Source organism: Citrus clementina, unplaced genomic scaffold (assembly GCF_000493195.1).
Source record: "Citrus clementina cultivar Clemenules unplaced genomic scaffold, Citrus_clementina_v1.0 scaffold_4, whole genome shotgun sequence".
Classification (NCBI taxonomy): domain Eukaryota; kingdom Viridiplantae; phylum Streptophyta; class Magnoliopsida; order Sapindales; family Rutaceae; genus Citrus; species Citrus x clementina.
Window position 1 is genome coordinate 7968130 of NW_006262274.1, and position 18887 is coordinate 7987016.

General features: G+C 32.0%; 2 protein-coding genes across 2 annotated transcripts; one reads left to right on the top strand and one right to left on the bottom strand.

The window, feature by feature from the left end:
• Positions 1–2431: 2431 nt before the first annotated feature.
• LOC18045675 lies at positions 2432–3439 on the bottom strand. Its single transcript, XM_006436532.2, has one exon. The coding sequence runs from the start codon at positions 3029–3031 to the stop codon at positions 2432–2434; it is 600 nt and encodes a 199-aa protein (XP_006436595.2). The 5' UTR covers positions 3032–3439.
• A 6684-nt stretch (positions 3440–10123) lies between these two features.
• On the top strand, positions 10124–15259 carry LOC112099036 (protein FAR1-RELATED SEQUENCE 3-like). Its single transcript, XM_024186137.1, has 5 exons — positions 10124–10150; positions 10241–10378; positions 13782–14134; positions 14257–14417; positions 14598–15259. The coding sequence occupies exons 1-5, from the start codon at positions 10124–10126 to the stop codon at positions 15257–15259; spliced, it is 1341 nt and encodes a 446-aa protein (XP_024041905.1).
• Positions 15260–18887: the final 3628 nt, after the last annotated feature.

The following is an 18887-nucleotide window of genomic DNA, read 5'->3' on the forward strand; positions in this document are numbered from 1 at the left end:
CTTTTTGTTATATTATTTATACTTAATTATTTTTCTTACTAATTCATCCAGCTTGAATTCACTACAGATTCATGACCTCTAAATTGTTCAATTTTAAGCTCTTCAATTGTATTTTAGGAGTCTTCACTGCATGTCTTCTTATCCCCAGTGAATTCAGTCCTTATGTTGGTGTAAAAGTTTGACCTACCATTTACTGTGGTGTAAAGGGCATTTTTAGCCCGATAAAGGCCCTTATATCGACGTTAAAGAGTGTTCGCATTTGAGCATTTATATAAGTTGTACTTCTCTAGTCTCTTAAAATATAATATATGTAATACAAAATGTTTTGAATGAAATATAGCAAAAAGTTTGAAAAAAGTAATAAAAAATTTGGTGTACGCACCCGATTTCTAAGGAACATTTGTACAAATATACGAATCTGCTATTGCCCCCTATATACGAATAAAAAAAAATTAAGTGAAAAACATTAATAAAAAAATTAATTAAAAAAAAAAAACGTTTGTACTTCTATATATCACTGTTGTGACCGCGTCGCCGCGGTAATCAGATTTGATCAATCCCCTCTATGACGATGATCACCATAAAATATCAATCATCGAGAAGCTTACAATCGATCATCTGGAAAGTTATCTGCTTTCCACCAATATCGTATAACCCACGATGTAATTTTGCTGGGCCGTCGTTTCAATAAGTGACAATTTCATGTGTTGACCATTGATTATAGTCGGATTCACAGCCATGCAAAATGCATCCAGCCCCGCTTGATAAAACATGCGGAGATGTGATCCCACAATAAAGTTAGAGCCCATAATAAAGGCAGACTGATTCTTAGCTTATGTGGAATTGCATTTACTGGATACCTTAAAAATCGGTATTTTAAACGGAATAACATCTAGGGATGGCAAATTAATCCGGATTCGGATCGGATCCGGATTAATCCGGATAAATCGGTCCGGATTTAACCCTCACCGGAGGATAATATAATGCGGATCCGGAAAGAATAATTTGAACTCGGATATATTCCGGTTCGGATCCGGTTTTATCTTAACCCGGATGTCTGAAACCCGGACCCGGATAATTTAAGTATAAAACAAAAGAAAAACCCTAATGCCTTAAGTCTTAACCTACTGCAGCCGCTTCTTTCTTCTCCAATTTCTCTTTCTTTCTTCTCCATCTTCTCTTTTCATTAAAACCCACTGCAGCTGCTTTCTTTCTTCTCCAATTTCTCTTTCATTCACTTAAATGACTTGGAAAAATCTTTGTATTGAAAGGAAGACAAAGAGGAATGCGCCCATTAAGGGTGATCCTCATGTTTTGTCACTTTTGCTGGTTTTTGACAGCTGCTTTCCGCCACTCTTGCTGGTTTTTTGTCACCAGAAACTGCCGAATCTCCACAGCAACTTTCTGACGATGCTCTCCTCGACGCCGACGACAACACCAATGCCACCAAAAATCTGAAAACTCAACAATCCTCCCTCAACATTCATTTAGCTATGGTTTCGGGATTTTGGTGATTTGAGGAAGTAACATTGAGAGAAAAAAAAAATTGTAATAGATATCCGGGTTTGGAACCCGCAATCCGGAAAGTGAATTTTTCCGGATTCAACCCGATCTGGACCCGAAATTAAAATATCCGGATCCGGTATAGCAAAATTGTCATCCGGGTCCGGAATCGGAAAGACCGAACCCGGACCCGGACCCGGATTTTGCTATGTTGTTAAAAATCACTTGTCATGTATATTTTAATAATAATTATATAGATAAGATTTAACTTAATTATTTATTTTTTTATTTACATACTAAGCCCATCCATTGTTTTCAGCTAATGTGGGTATTTCCTTAGAGCACCTTGTCAAATAAATGTTGGCCGATTCGTAGCCTATGCGGAATTGTATCTCCTTGACACCCTAATAACCGGTCTTTTAATTTGTTCTATTTTGCTAGGTGGAAAGAAAATGTGACAAATATATTTTTGAATTAATGATATATTGTTGGTTAATATTTAGCGACATAAGTTTTTTTTTTTCCCTAGAAAAAAGAAAAATTTCATCATTTCTGATACATTATTTTCGAGCAAGATGTTTGAAGAAGTTTGAGGTCCTCCCTGATGCAAAAACTTTTTGAATCTTTTTATCAGTGACATGGAAGGTGACAATTATTTTGTGTCTCATCTCGAGTACGCAACAAGCCACGTAGACAACAACTACAGAAAGATAAGACCCTTGAGTTTTGTTGCTTGAATTGGAGATTTGAAGCTTCTACGACATCTTGACTTATCCGAAACCAAAACTGAATGCAAATTGCCACCCGAGTTCGGAACTTCTTATAGATGCGTGGCCAACAAGACCATCTCATTGAAAGTTTCATAAAGAAAGCAATACAAGAAGTATAACAGCAAGAGTACTAGATTCTATGTAGATGAGAAGACTAGCTAGCTAGGTCTAGGTCCGCTCGCACATCCGCAATAGAACTCGAGTGTTACATTATACCTTAACCGGTCGACGACTCTTTCTACATAAACCGGATAACCAATGTTAACAATATTCGGGTCCACATGCGGGTGAGGCAAATTAGTCGGTGTCCGCGGCAAAGAACTATCTGTAGTCACGACTTCAAGCTTCTGTCCTGCTTCACGGTGGCCTGGAAAGTCGGACAGAAAGTAGTAGTGGCTACGAAATTTGAGATGGATTGAGTCGGAGCCAGTGTTGAAGGCCTTGATCGGCCGAGTTCTTCGGATGCATGACTCAGACTCTCTGCGTTGAACTAGCTTCACGTTATCTGTCCGGTTGTTGTACGCGAACCCGATGGTGTCTCCAGTAGTGAAGTTCCTGGAAGATGCCCATTTCTTGTAATAATCCACGTCCATGCCCTCCTCTGGATTTGGTTTTCCCCATTCAACTTTGTGAGTTTTAGAAAAACCATCACCTCCGAGACTCACTACTTTCTCCTGACCAATTTTACCATCAACACGCAACACAGAAGTTGCCATCAGCAGCAGGAAAGCAGCTTGTATCATCTTTGTAAAAGCCATTACTGATCTGGTCGACCAAATTTAGATAATCAAATCAAATCAATACTAAAAGATCAAGAAAGAGCTAGAGGACCCAGATTAATTATATATATATATATATGATCGTAAAAGACAACAGTCTCTGCCTCCTTAGTCTTATATATACAGAAGAGAGGCTTGCTATATAATATATTCTGAATCCTGACTTGAAAATGTTTTCCTCTTTCGTTCCTCTGTTCTTGCCCATCATTGGTTTGAAATCTGGCCATAGCTGAGCCGTTCCTCTTTAAAACGACCACTAAATGCCACTAAATTATTTAATCCGACAAGAAGAAGCTCTATAACAATGCCGCTGAGGAGAACCAGGCTGGGTTCGTGTTCGTGAAGGGGTTTCGGGTCGACGATAACGGCTTAACGTCGGCGATTCAAAAGCTGAACACTTCGTAAGACTTTTTTTTTCACCGTTTTTTAGTTTTTTTAGGTGGAGTTTTTATAATTTTTGGTTAATGTGCATCTGTTCTGGTTGTCCTATTTTGTTTGGTTTCCAAGAAAATTGAGGGACAAAGAAATTTTGTTGAGATTGTGACAGTGCCTGAAGCGGAGGACTAGGTGTTGATCATAAGTTGTTGCTGCTGTCCTTAATCCTGTTGAGGGGAAGAGAAGGCAAGGAAGTTCCAGGCTACTGATTCTCCTCTATCGCATTTGCATTCTTGTTAATTCCACCAAGTAAGCCTATTTTTGGTATATTTGTTTGTTTGCTACAAATAATTTCAACATATAATTTGATAGAATTGTTTTGTGTCACTTGGGTTAATGAAGAAATAGAAACTGAAACTTTGGTGCAGTGTAGAGATTTGGACGAAATTGAAGTTGCAAAAAAATATTGGGTTTGGTATACTTCCGTTTCTGGGTAAATTTTCTGTTGTATTTAGGCTGATTTGCTGCTGTTTTGGGGTTAAATTTTTTGGTAAATTTTCCTAGTGTTTTTGGCTTTATTTGTTGCTGTTTTTGGGTTAAATTTTCTGCTGTTTTTGGGTAAATTTGCTGCTGTTTTTTAGTTTAATTTTATGTTGTTTTTAGATAAATTTACTGCTGTTTTTGGGTTAAATTTTTTGCTATCTCTAGATAATTTTTTTTTGGTGTTTTGGGCTTCATTTGCTGCAAATTTTTGGGTAATTTTGCTGCTGTTTTTTACTTAAATTTTTTGCTGTTTTTGGATAAATTTATTGATATTTTTGGGCTACATTTTATGTTGTTTATGGGTAAATTTACTACTATTTTTTAGTTAAATTTTTTGCTGTTTTTGGATAAATTTACTACTATTTTTTGGTTAAATTTTTTTATTGTTTTTAGGTAAATTCGCTGTTGTTTTTGTGTATGGAGTTGGCTGGAAAATGGTCATGATGCATTTTGAATGGGGAATGATGGGGACTGATAGTAAAAGTTTCTTGTGTTGTTCTTGCTGCTACTTGCTCCATTTGAGCTTCTAGAATTTGTTAAAAGTAGAGGGGAAGAAGAAAGAGATGATGAGAAGTGCAAACTGTTTGCGAGCTTTAGATTGATGTAACAAGCCAACAATCATATTGCAAAACATCTATATATCTTTTTTAAGTTTTTATTTTTATTTTTTTTAGGATTATAACTAATGCTATAAATGGTTATTGTATGTCACTGTTCTGGAAGCAAATACTAGTTTAACTTTCCAGGAAAGGTGTTCGTAATTCTTACTTGGGCGATTGAATTTTGTATTGAAATGTTTATATATAAAATATTTTTACAGGGTCCAAAACTTGTGATTTTTGACATTTCTTTTGATGCCTAATATCTTTGTGTACAAGTTCTTTTTGTAAACTCAAAAATGACTGAAAATGTAAATAAGGCTAGCGAGAATGATTTCGAGGAGCATGATAATGTGAACCATGAAAATGAAATTTTAAGAAAAAATCGGCCTTTCATTGAGTATTTGTAAGTCTTCTTACATTAAATATCATGTGTTTGATTGTTGGTAAATTTATAAATATTTAGTAAAGTCAAGGATAATAATGTGATAGTGCACTGACTATATTTTTTTCAAAATATTTAATTGACTGCAACAAGCAAGAATCAAAAATATTATGGGAACAAAGAAAAAAAGTGGTGAATGCGGCTACGATATCAATTAATTTCCATTAAATTTGGGACATGTTTTAAGTAATAACTTATTGTTATATTTTTTAATTTTTAAAGGATTGAATTAAATTAGGGAAATGTTTCAAAAATTTGAGTGAAAAGAGAAGGCTAAATTTAGAATGGTTGGTAGTGATATAGCACAAAATAAAGACAAAGACGATGATTTAAAGTCTTTTGCACAAAAATTGTGGTCGACTGAAATGAGATTTATGTTCATCGAGAGGAGTATCAATCTTGAAATGCAAGTTATGCAACCCAAGAGGGGGGTGAATTGTGATTTTAAATATTACGCTAAACAATTAACACAACAATTTAATCTATTGCCTTAATCAAATCAAAAACAATAAATTCAATAAAACACAATAATAAAAGAGTAAGGGAAGAGAGAGCAAACACAACAATTTTTATGTAGATCGACAATCTCCGCCTACGTCCACGCCTTCAAGTCAACCAAGATCGATGATTTCACTATCTAAACCTCTCAAGGCTTCAAGTTATTTACAATTGACTTCTTAGGTGTCAATAAACCTTTACAACCAAGAGATTATCTCACAATCTCTTCACTCAAGTGTTTCTCACACTTATACACTCACAAATTTGATGAGAAAATAAAGATTACAACAAAGAACTCTCTTTTAGAGTAGATATACAAATGATAACTCAATGAAAATTTAATCTATAATAATTTGTGAATTGGAAGTTCAAAATATGTTGTTTTAAAATTGTTTATGCTCGCAAGAGTTTTAAAATTAAAGTTGGAATTGAGTTTTTATAATTAAAGCCCAAAAACTAGCCGTTATAGACAAATTCCAGTAAGCAAGCGGTTAGCTGCTTAATTTATCCAGCTCCCGCTTCAGAACAATAAAGCTATCGTTGAATTTGAATTTTGCTACAATAATACTGTTCATAAAATTACATTTTTGCCCAATTTTATTTTGTAATTGTACTATGGCCCAAAACGTCATAGAACTTTACAAATAAGTCCTATTTCAGAATTTCTAAATAATACTTATTATTTCCAAAACTTTCTGACATTGTGATATGATCCAATATATGATAATATTTTCTAAAATAGTCCTTTTCAAAATTTAACATAATATTTATAAATTTTAAAGTTTTCAAAATTTTTTTAATTTAGTACAAAATTTGAAAATGTGAAGTTTTCCTCAGGCGGCTAGCCACTAGCCCTTAGGCGGTTAGCCGCTAACTCTCTGTCCACTTATGATATTTACACTTAGGGCCTCAAACTTTCATAAATTATATCATGGCCCAAAAAGTTTTGAATATTTGCAAATTAGTCCAACTCCGGAATTCAAAACAATACTTTTTAAAATCAAAGATTACAAAACTTTTCATTTTAGTCAACATCTTGGAAAACAACTTAATTGCATAAAATACTTGGCTTATAATTGTAAAACCTTTGGTTCATGAAAAATGATGATTTATTAATCAAAATCTTGAACTTCTCAAATTCTAAACCATTCATATATTAAATCACACCAGCTTTACAAGAATTGTCGTAATAATGAGTCATTGAGTTCTAAACTTTATTCTTGATCGCGTTGTTATCCGTTGATTGTCTTGAACTTGATTTCGCATGATTCACTTCATCATAAATATTATCCTTCAAGAGCTAGTGAAATGTGAAATACCATATTTTTCAAATTACTTAAGACACATGTTCGTTATCATCAAAATTATAATATGTGTAGCCCTTTAGGCTAACAAATCTGTCACCTCAAGATTTTGAGTACATTATGGGAATAAAAGATGGTGGAATCGACACTGATGTGGATCTTGGTATTGATGACATAGATATATTGAAGGATGAATATTGTGATGACAGTGGATACATTAAGCTGAAAAGTTTAGAGTCAAAATTGGTGAATTAAAGGGAGGTGAATGATGACTTTAAAAGAAGTTTTGTTTTGTTTGCTATAGCTACACTTATTTTTCCTAAATCGAGGTTGAATTAAGCCCCTTATTACTTGGTTTGTTTTTTTAAAGACACGAATGCCATTAAAAATTTTTTTTGGGCAATGTGGGCTTTTAAAGGGCTCGTTGAGGGCATACAAAAGTTTAAGGCAGGACAACAAAAAGTTATTAATAGTTGTATACAATTTTTGGAGGTAATAATTTTTTAAAAAATGATTTCATCAATTAAAATGTTATTTTCTTTTTGCTTTATCTGGATCATTTTGTTAGTTATGTCGCAGCGTTTTTACATGGATACTATATCATTTGCACGAAAATTTATTGATAAATCTTTGAGTCCAATAACAACATGGATAAATCGAGATGTAACTAACTTCTTGAGTTTTGTTAAGAAAAACAGTGGTTATGGAGGCTCAAAGGTATGGCATCTACTTTTTATTAATTAAATATTAACGTATCATATTGAAATAACATGTATTTAACAATATGTGGTATTTATTAGGTTAATTTGTGAGAAATCCATCCTCAACAAAACACGGCCCAAGAAACATTTGATGGAATAAGTAGGAAGAATGAAGAGTGCATACATAATTGCCAACATCAGAAGGAATTATCACTTGTTCGAAAAGATATTGGCTGCATGGCATTGGAGCTTGATGGTTTAAAACATTCAATGGGTAACTTGATGCAGCAAATGCAACAAGTAATGGAAACACTTATGGTGTGTTTATTTGTGGGTTTGGGGAATGAGAATGAAACCTATGTTTACTTGGCAAAATGTAATTTGGGAATGAGAATAAAATGTGTGGGTCCCACACAATTTGGGAATAAGGAATGAGAATCCCATTCCCATGGGGGGGTTGGGAATGAAAATGTGGGAATGGGAATGAAACATATATTTACTTTTCTATCCTTCTAATTTTTTCATATTTCCTAAATTACCCATATTCAAATCACAAATAATTTATTATTTTAAATGTCATTAATAATAATAATAACAATTATTATTATTAAATTTTATTAACTTTATTATTTTAGTTATTATTAATTATTGTTATTATTATTTTTATTAATATTATCATTATTAACAATAAAAATAATGATAAAAATTATAATTAATAAAAATAATTAATTTATCATTATTAACAATATTATCATTATTGTTGTTGTTATTATTATTATTATTATTATTATTATTAATAAAAATAAAAATAACAATAATTAATAATAACTAAAATAATAAAGTTAATAAAATTTAATAATAATAATAATAAATGTTAATAATGATAATATTAATAAAAATAATATTAAAAGTAATTAATAATAACTAAAATAATAAAATTAATTAAATATAATAATAATAATAGTATTATTAATAATAAATGTTAATAATGATAATATTAATAAAAATAATATTAACAATAATTAATAATAACTAAAATAATAAAGTTAATAAAATTTAATAATAATAATAATAAATGTTAATAATAGTAATATTATTATTTTTAATAATAATAATAATAATAATAATAATAATAATAATAATAATAACAACAACAACAACAATGATAATATTGTTAATAATGATAAATTAATTATTTTTATTAATTATTAATACTATGGGTATTTTGGTACCTTAATTTTCATTCTCATTCCTCATTCCCATTTATTTTGTCAAGTAAACACATCAATAACATTCCAGCACATTCTCATTCCCATTTATTTTTGCCAAGTAAACATTGAAATCTCATTCACATTCTTTATTCCCATTCCTAGCCCATTCTCATTCCACCCCATTCCCATTCCCAGGAAGTAAACACACCATTAAAGAGAACTTAAACCAAAAGCAAGTAGAACAGCAAAAGGAGAATAATGGCACTCTTGTTGGAATTACTTCTCCTTCCCGAAAGCAACAAAAGTTCGATGAATCAAGCCATGAAAATTTTAATTTTGACGAACTAATGAAGAGAGCCAAAGAAAGGGCAGAGGGAGATGATATTCTTGAGAAGAAATTACTTGATAAGGAGAATGTTGAAGAGAAACATGATGAGAGAATTTTGTTGAGTAAGTCATACCTAAGTGAGGGAAAGTGTAAGCAAATTTTTAACAATGCAACTACACAAGTATTTAGTAATAAATTGTGATATTCTTTTTTTCACAAGTAAAACATAATAGTGCATAAATGAGTATTAAGTTATAAAACATCATTTTTTCCCTTTGTAGGATAATGGCCGAAATGAGGATTGTTTTGTTGAAGAGGAATCATCAAACCAACTTAGTGTATTTGAGGTTAAAGATATGCTCTCCTGAAAGCGAAAGCCTGGTCCATACCAAAAATCCCCTTATAATCAATTTCCTAAAAGAAGAAGTAAAGAAAAAATTTGTCATGATTCAATCACTTGACTAAATTCATTTTTAGAGGAAGATATGAAGTTGCTATAATATATATTTCAAGAAGAATTGCCTAAAAAGTAATTAGATTTTCTCATAACCCACTTTCCTTATGTTATTATTTTTTCATTAACATTGTTGTAGTTTTAATTTTATTTTTGGATTCTTAATACAATGAGCATATTGTTGATAGAATTAGTTTTTTTTGTCTCTCACCAAGAGATGTTTTCTTTGGCTCCTAATACTTGGATCATTGACACAGTAAGCATACCTTCCTTATATTTAGTTTAATCATTCAATTTATTTATTTTCTTTCTAAGTATTTCAGTCTTCTTGTTTAATGGCTCCACTTGTAGGTTATAGATTGTCTCGTCAACTACTTGACAAAAAAAAAAGTGCAAAAACGAGCCCAGAAATGCGTAATTGGTATTTTCCCACTATATTTTCGGTGAGTTGTAAATGTTATACTATGAATTTTGTTACCGACAGTTGACTATATATGTTGATAATATACTATTTTTTTATTTATTTTATGAGTTTTGCAGCAAAACATGACCTGCAAAAAGAAATCAAGCATTGAAGACTTTGTCAAAAAATCATAACATTCGAGATAAATACATGTCAGAACTTGCAGCATGTGAAAAGGTAAGAAATTAAATGCAAAATTATGATAATTCATGGCATTGCTTAAGACATTTAATGGTAGTTATTAAAATTTATGCATTTGTCATGTAGATCTATGTTCCTATAAATAATCGCTCTGCGCATTGGTATATAGCGGTGTTGATTGTTAAAATACAAATTGTTGAAATTTGCGACTCTTTACCTAGTCATAGTTTGAATTCACATCGAGAGGAAATTGTTAGAGCAATTGTAAGTGAAGCTTGCATTTCACCTATATTATACCAATAAATACAAATGTATGTTGACTATTATCATCACTATCACAGTTGTAAGGACTTGACAAAGTTTTCCTAGATGATTATTTGAGAAAATTTCATCTACTTTGGGATTTTTTTAGTTTTAAAATTTCATATCCAGATAATGTCCCAGTACAACCAAATGGAACTGGCTGTGCCTTGTTTTTGAGGAAGTTCATGGAGACGTTATGTGATTTATTATCTATAAAATATGTATGTGACATTAATTTTATATCATAGTGATTCAAACTTTTATAATAAATGATGACTCTATTTCTTTTTTTTTTCTCGTACTGTATTTAGTATAACTCAATAATAGAAAGATATCGCGTTGCACTCCACCTTGTTAACGGAGATACAAATAAAGTAAGAGATAGTATCAAAGATAAGACTGAATTATTTCATGAGTCACACAAGAATAATCTTCCACCGAACAAAGCGACAAACAAAGTTAATGGTCAAAAGAATATGAAGAAGAAAATGTGTAGCCCAAGAGCCTGCAACATGTTAAGATTATGTTCTCTTTAACTATCTATTTCTTGCTTTTTCTTTTCTCCTGTTATGTTTCATGGTTTGTATTAGTTGTTCATTAATTATTGCAATTATAATTGTTGTTTTACATAAAATTAATTAGAAGCAATTTCCAATTCTCAATTGCCTAGCAAATTAAAAAGGTAGTTCTTACCTATTGCTATGTCAGTTACTTGGTTGTTGGTGGAAGAAACCATGTGTTAAGCAATTTAATGATCATCTATTTTGGTAATTTTCAATTCACTTGTTTCACTCACTTATTTGTTCAATAGGAATTTTGTTTTCTATATTGTTGAGCAAGAGGAAAGTCAAGCGTATACTAACATATTTTCTAAATGAGGTCTTTTATTTCATCTGGGAAGTCAATAAATTGGACGTGTACAATAAGCTTTTTGAAGTTAGCCATAGATTTGGTGATATCACTTGTTGGTATAATGTGTAAGAGCCGTGTTTGTCTTATTGATTCATTCTTTTTGGTTGGTTTGTAATGAAGATGATTTCATTTCAATTGTTCAGATTAATAGGCTCTTGCACATTGAGCAATTAAGGATCTGATGGACCGATGATCAATCACCTTCACATCCGCACATGCCAATTAGTAAATTTAGATTTTGCTAACTAATTTTAATTATGTTATATGAATGATTTATTCTTTTCATTGTCGGTTCTGGATTTAGGTTTTTAAACATTTTACTTATTTGAAAAATACAACTCTATTAAATATTAGTTGTTGTTTATCATAATTGGCTGCACCATTTTTATTGTGTAGATAAAGATCTAGTAGTAAAACAAATGGCTAAATCTATTAATCACAATCATTAATTCATCATATCAAAGATTTATGTTACAAAATAAATCATTAATCACAATCTTTGATTACATGAAAGGACATGGACAAGATTTATGTTACAAAAGAAGCTTGGAGCTGATAAATGATGCGGTATGAGTGAATTTTTTGTCAGTCTTTGAGGAATATTTCTACAAAATTTTGATGTAGCAATTATTTTGACTTTTTCTACAAAATTTTGATATAGCTATTATTTTGACTCTTGCATTGATACTCAAGAGGAAAAATCGAACATAAGGAATTAAGGTTGATTTCATAATTTTGTGGCTTGATGAGTACTTTCAAAATAAATAGAGTTGATTGTTATATTTTGACTTAATGGGGACTGGTTTGAAATTAACCCTATTAAAATTCTTTACAACTTCGTATACCAAGTAGTTAAACGTTCTGGCTTTCGACAACTTTGTTTCAAACCTATTTCCTTGCCTTGTAACAATGATATCACAATGGACGACGAATGACAAGAAGGTAAGTTCTTTATTGTCTTTCAATGATTTGTATATTGTTGCTATTATTTTTAACTATTGCTGTTTAACCTTGTGAAACAAAATAGTTTTTTTTTTTTAAATTCAACAATCAAATTTCATAATAATCAATTTCGTCCATTATAGTAGCATTTACAGTTATAACTAATAAAACAAAGAAAAACAAAAATTTTGTTCAAATTTTATTTACACTCTGTACAACTCAGCACCTGTGTTTCTCATTCATCAAATAAATTTGCCACTTCACAATCAGCGTTAAAGAATCCTGCATCAGTCATTTAAAAAAAAAACATGAATTTTTATCAACTAAGTGCATGTGTTTCTCATTCATCAAATAAATTTGCTATTCCCAGTGAGCGTCAAACCTTGCATCCTTCATTTCAAAAAATCAGCGTCACAAAAAATGTACATGCTAAAGTCTCCAACCCACTAGCATAACTTTCCTAGAACAAAAATGCCTTAAAACTTATTAGTAAATACAACATCGCAACCACTGTAAATATAGTCATTGTATTTTTTTCTTTTTTTACAATTCAGTAGGGTTTAAAGCCTTGTAAAAGTGAGAGGGTGATTTGATTGAACTATTAACAATAATGGTCTATAGTAGTCATATTTTGACTTTTATACTAATTACAAGTTCATTTCACTGATTGTAAATATGTTCTTATTGTGTTATGACAGGTATTGACAAAAATTACATAGTGCCAAAGTTTGATGTTCCGTCATCAAACAATATTCCTTCAGCAGCTATGGCAAAAAAACTATAAGGTATTTTAGTAATTAATAACAAAATAATAGTCTTACATGAATTTAATTGTTAATAATAAAATAATAGTTCTTGTTGTATTATGACAGGGAGGGATGGTTCCTCTAATTTTATTTATTGTAATGGTAAAAACATGTATGAACTCACTACCGAAGACATTATTGGAAGGCAGTTTACATCACTTGAAGAAGCTACATATTTTTATAAAAAATACTAAAAAATAATGGGTTTTAGCGTTTGCATTCACGATGAGAGACATGATACAAATGGTGCACCCATAATGAAACACTGGGTTTGTAGTACAGAAGATGAAAAGGGATAAGAAGTATATTAAGCGTGTAAACAAAATTCATGAACCTAGAGCTATTAGAAGAGTCAAATGTCGAGCAACATTCAAGGTAAATTTAGATAAGAAGTCCAAAACTTGGGTTACTAGGAGCTTTGTTCCAGAACACTCTCATGAGTTTGCAGCAAATTTTAAGACTCAATTTCTTCGATCTCATCAAATGGTTAAAGATTCTGACAATGCTATACCTAATTCAATGAAAACAGTTGGTATAAAGACAAGAGATTATGGACTTCTTTGTCAATTAGGCTAGGGGTTATGACAATTTGAGCTTTAGATTAAAGGATTTATATAACGATTTAGATAATGAACGTCGATCTATGATAATTGAAACAAACTCATAAGCAACACTGGCATACTTAAATGCAAAAATTGACATAGATAAAAGTTGACATAGATCCAGACTTCTTTTGTAAGTACTTTGTAGATGAGGAGAATAGAGTTGCAAACTTGTTTTGGGTAGATTCTATTGCTCGTTTGGATTATAGTTACTTTGGGGATGTTTTGGCTTTCGATAGCACTTACAAGACAAATGAGTATAGGAAGCCTTTGGTTATTCTACTTGGTGTTAACAATCATTATGCAATAACTGTTTTTGGATGTGCAATTCTCGCGGATGAGATAGTTGAGACCTACACATGGGTGCTTGAAACATTCTTATTTGCTATGAATAATAAAAAGCCATATTTATCATCACTGATGGAGATAGAACGATGCATAAAGCAATTAAAAAGGTAGTTCCTGAAGCTTGACATCAACTGTGTATTTGGCATCTACAAAGAAATGCACAGTATAATGTACATAAAATGCCTGAATTTGTCACAAGGTTTAAGAATTTTATGTTGGGCAATGACAGACCTGAAGAATTTGAGCAATTATGGAAGAACATGGTGGAAGAGCTTGGTTTTCAAAATAATGATTTGGTTAAGAAGATATACTCAAAACTAGAGAGATGGGCAGAAGCATTCTTACGGGGTCATGTCTTTGGCGGCATGCACACAACACAACGATATAAGGGTATGAATGCATATATGAATAGATTTCTTCAAAGAAAGTTGAAGTTGCATGAATTTGTTTGTCAAATCGATTGAGCCTTGATATGTATAAGGAATAACGATTGAAGGCAAAATTTTAAAACTAAGCATTCTACTCCAATGATTAGTACTCTTCTTCTAAGCTTGGAGAAGCATGCTGCAGGGGTTTACACTCAAAAGATATTTTACAAGGTTCGTAAACAGATTTGCAAAGAAGACTGGTTTATATTGTTGAACAATGTCACTTTACTAGATATTCAAGTGTACACATTGACTAGGCATCTACAAGCAAATAAGAAGTGGACTGTGGTTTATTACCTAAAACAACAACGTTTTGAATGCTCTTGTAAGAAGTTCGAATCTACTGGAATACCATGCCCTTACTTATATTGTGTGATGAAACATATACATGTTAATGAGATGCTTGCTTCATTGATTAATAAAAGATGGACCATTGATGTGAAAGTTTACAGACAATATCCAATGCCATTGGAAAGTCAATCTAAAGATGTTCTTAACAATATTCGGTATGGGTCATTAAATGCCGAATTCAATGAAACTAGTTTTTATGCCTTCAAATCTAATGTTGCATATTGGAAATTAAAAGGTCATCTTGTTCAACTGAAGAGTGAGATAAAGGAGTTGAGCGTAAGTAATGAAAGAGATAGAGATCGACAATTCAGTGTAGAAAAGAAAGCAAGAATTGTAAAAAATCCTCTAGTTGTGAAGACAAAGGGTGCACCCAGTACAAATGTTAATAAAGGCGTTAACACAAGAAAATGTGGATATTGCAAACAAGAGGAACACACCGCACAGAAATGCTGATGTAAGAATGGCCAGGTTACAAGTGTGGACAACTTCACTGGACTATTAAACAGCTTCACAAAATTTATTTGGTATGGGAAAATAGGTCATTATTTCAATAGATTTTTTTTAGTGGAAATCATTGTGTTATAGTAATAGTTATTTTGTTCACATTTTGTGCAAATTATATCCTAAGGAGGCTGCCTCACTTGCGTCGGTGCACACAAAATTATAATAAAATATTCTACATATGCCTAAGGGTTTGGATTTGGACAAGCTATGTGCATTTTATTAGACACAATTTTGACCAAGTATTTTTTAGATTATGGTTATGGCCATGTGATGTAGTCTTATATTTTTTTGCACTATTAGAATAATGATGAATATCACACCTGTCATGAACCTAGTGGTTTCTCCTATTTTAATGACAATGTAATATGAAAGGAACCTTGAACAATGCAATATTCACGAAATTTTAAGCTTACAAAACAGGGCCTAACAATGATATTCTAACTCTTAACACATCAATTGATCTTATTTTCTAAGAAATTGCTACATGCATCAATTGGGTATGCTAGTTCTTTATACATCACTAGTAAACTTGTAAACCATACCAAAGTTGCAATGTAACATTCTTTATTACCTTTCTGATTAGAAACTTTAGTGGCCAAATGCTAACTATATCAACTCTTGCTTCTCCATAGTTGAGTGAAATTCTTAATTTATATAATCAAGGCGACAATAGAATAAATCATTTTTTTTTAAAGAAAACAGTTTGTGCTTTTTACATTTGGGCCGAACCTGTTATTTCTAGAGACCAATATGGTCGAAGTGCAAAAGCCTTCTTCTTCATTCTCTAGAAAGAAGAACAACTAATTGACCAAGTCACCATGCGAGAGAGCTCATAAAAGAAATTATTTAGTGTATTCCCAATCACAAGAAACAAGTTGACTTAACATCGATTCTACGATTTCAGAAAATAGCCTTATTAAAATATTCTCCCACCCATATTGTTAACATGTATGTGATTTGATGATAACAGACAAGAATAAGAACGATTAAGTTTTTAAAAATTCAAATTATTTTTCATACATTTTAAATAAATCACTATTTCGATAATAGAAAGATTTTATTTTTAAAGGAAAAGTGATTTCATGAAATTGGTTATTTTTCAAGTTCATGGTCTAATTGAAAAAGTTTTGAAAGCTTTGAAATCAACTAGTATTGTTTCGAAACTCTTAAAATGGACTTATTTGTAAAGTTTAATGAAGATTTAAGCTATAGTACAATTATAGAAAGCTTTTGGGTAAAACTATAATTTTAAAAAATAGTTTCACTGTAGCAATCATTGTAGCAAATGGATAATCGTTTAGGAGATAACAGCTAACTGTCATCGAACAAAATTGAAGATTAGCTTCTGGACATTGATAGCAAACCGACATCTAGAAAACGGTGATTCGACAATTTGAAATTATAGCACAACGGTCACTTGCTCAAGTCAAAACAGCAATCCGAGAAAGGCTAATGGTGATCCGATTGTGCGTAGAAAGTCAACAAGGGCTAGTTTTCAGCTCTAACTATAAAATGACTCAATCAAATTCAAATCTAGAGACATTTAAGAGTTATTATTGAGCTTGCTATTGAGTATACAACTATTGTTGAGCTTTAAACTTGTTTTTGTTTAATTGATTCACGCTTTGAGCTTTCATTTGTAACCATATACATTGTGTGAGAGAAAATTCATTTGTAATCTTTATTTTTGTGTGATTGCAAGTGTTGGGATACACAGGGGTTAAGAGATTGAGGATAATCTCTTGTTGTAAAGGTCTATTGACACCTTGAAAGTCAATTGTAAATGTTGTTGAAGCCTTGGAGGCTTGCTTAATGAAATTCTCAAGCCCAGTGAGCTTGGAGATGTGGACGTAGGCACGGTTGGCCGAACTACGTAAAAATCATGTGTTTGCTCTCTCTTACCCTATCTCTTTATTTTTCATTGCACGTTAATTTGCTTATTTCGAATTTTGTTGCTTAGTTTAAATTGCATTAAGTTTTAGTTGTTTAAATTTTTAAAATCTCAATTCACCCTCCTCTTGGGTTGCCTAGTTAGTATTTCACATATGTTACCGTTTGTAACTTATATTGTGGAGCTGGAGTTTGAAAATAACAAATAGAAGAAAGGCAGAGCAGATAAACTTTAGACTTAAATAGGTTTTTGAAGTGTTGGAATGAGCTTTTATTGTGGATGTTCAAGTGGATGCCTTGGTCTCATTGATTTATTTAAATTAAACATGCATTTTGGTGTCTTTGACATCACAATTTCCTAAAAGCCGAAGCTTTGTGCGCCCTTTTTTTTTTGGTGTATTAATTCATTTGGTATCCGAAAATCACATTGGGTCTCGACTAATCCAAATTCGAGCCGAGTATGACCACTAGGGCAGTAAAACTCTCCCAACAAATATTTAATGCAACTGCATTTCCAAGTCTCGAACCGAGAACCTTAGTTAAGTTAGAACAACCCCATGCCAATTGATCTACACGCTTGTTGATTTTGTGCACCCTGTTTTGTCACCATATGATGAAGCATTAGCCTCAAAGTTGAGGATAGAGGTTTATGAGGCTATACTGTAACAGAACAACACGTGTTTAACACAGTTAAAAGTTCTATCTAGATAGTCAACATGTGATTAATATTCCACTAAAAATTTTAATAGGCGGAAGAAGATTCTTTCGATTAAATGTTTTGTTGCACCTAGGTCATAGATTATTGCTAGAATTTATTTTCCTTTGATGGGATAACATGCAGTTTGGGGATTATCCTACAAATAATTTTGACATTCAATAAGGTTCACTTAGAAATATTACTAAATAGGTGATAGTTGATACCTCTGCTTACATTATCTAATGGAAAATTTATGGTGCAGGTACTTGGCCAAGATACTAGCACTTGAAGGCTCAAAGGACATAGCCGTGGGTCAACCCATTGCTATAATTGTAAGTAATAATTATGACTACTTTGCAATAATTTTTTTTTTAAATGAAATTGTCCTCTCGTGCTAGTTGTAGGTGAGGGTGGTCTTATCCATCTTAAATATTTTATTTAAAATTTTAACATAAATTTTGAGCCATTAATTTTAAATGATAAATATTAAAAGTCAGAATAGTATTTAATGATGACAATGGGTAATTTTTGGAAACCTCCCATAAGGTTTGCCCTTGTTACACTTGGAGAGAATGTACGCATATATTGACATATAGTACCCCTGACCGTGTATCAGTGTTAGACTGCCGTTTGCTATGCTACCGAAAGTACAATAATGCCCTTCCCTTCACAATTCAATAACTGACAATACTTGCAGCAATATGGAGTTGCAGACTTGACGATGCTTCTTGAATTGTAGAAGATAACAAAACAGAAGCTTTTAACTTAATTAAAAGGCTTGGCGAATCAAGATTTTGGCATGATTTTGTTAAGATCTTAGGGTTTGATTGAAAGAACTGTGCAACACCGTTTGCAACACACACGCAACGTTCACAGCACACCCTCTCTCGCTCTCTCCCTCATGGCTCATGCCACTAATCTCACCAAGCCACACGGTTCACTCTCTCTCTCCCCCCTTCAATTCCAGCAGCCGTGGGTCACTCTCTCCCC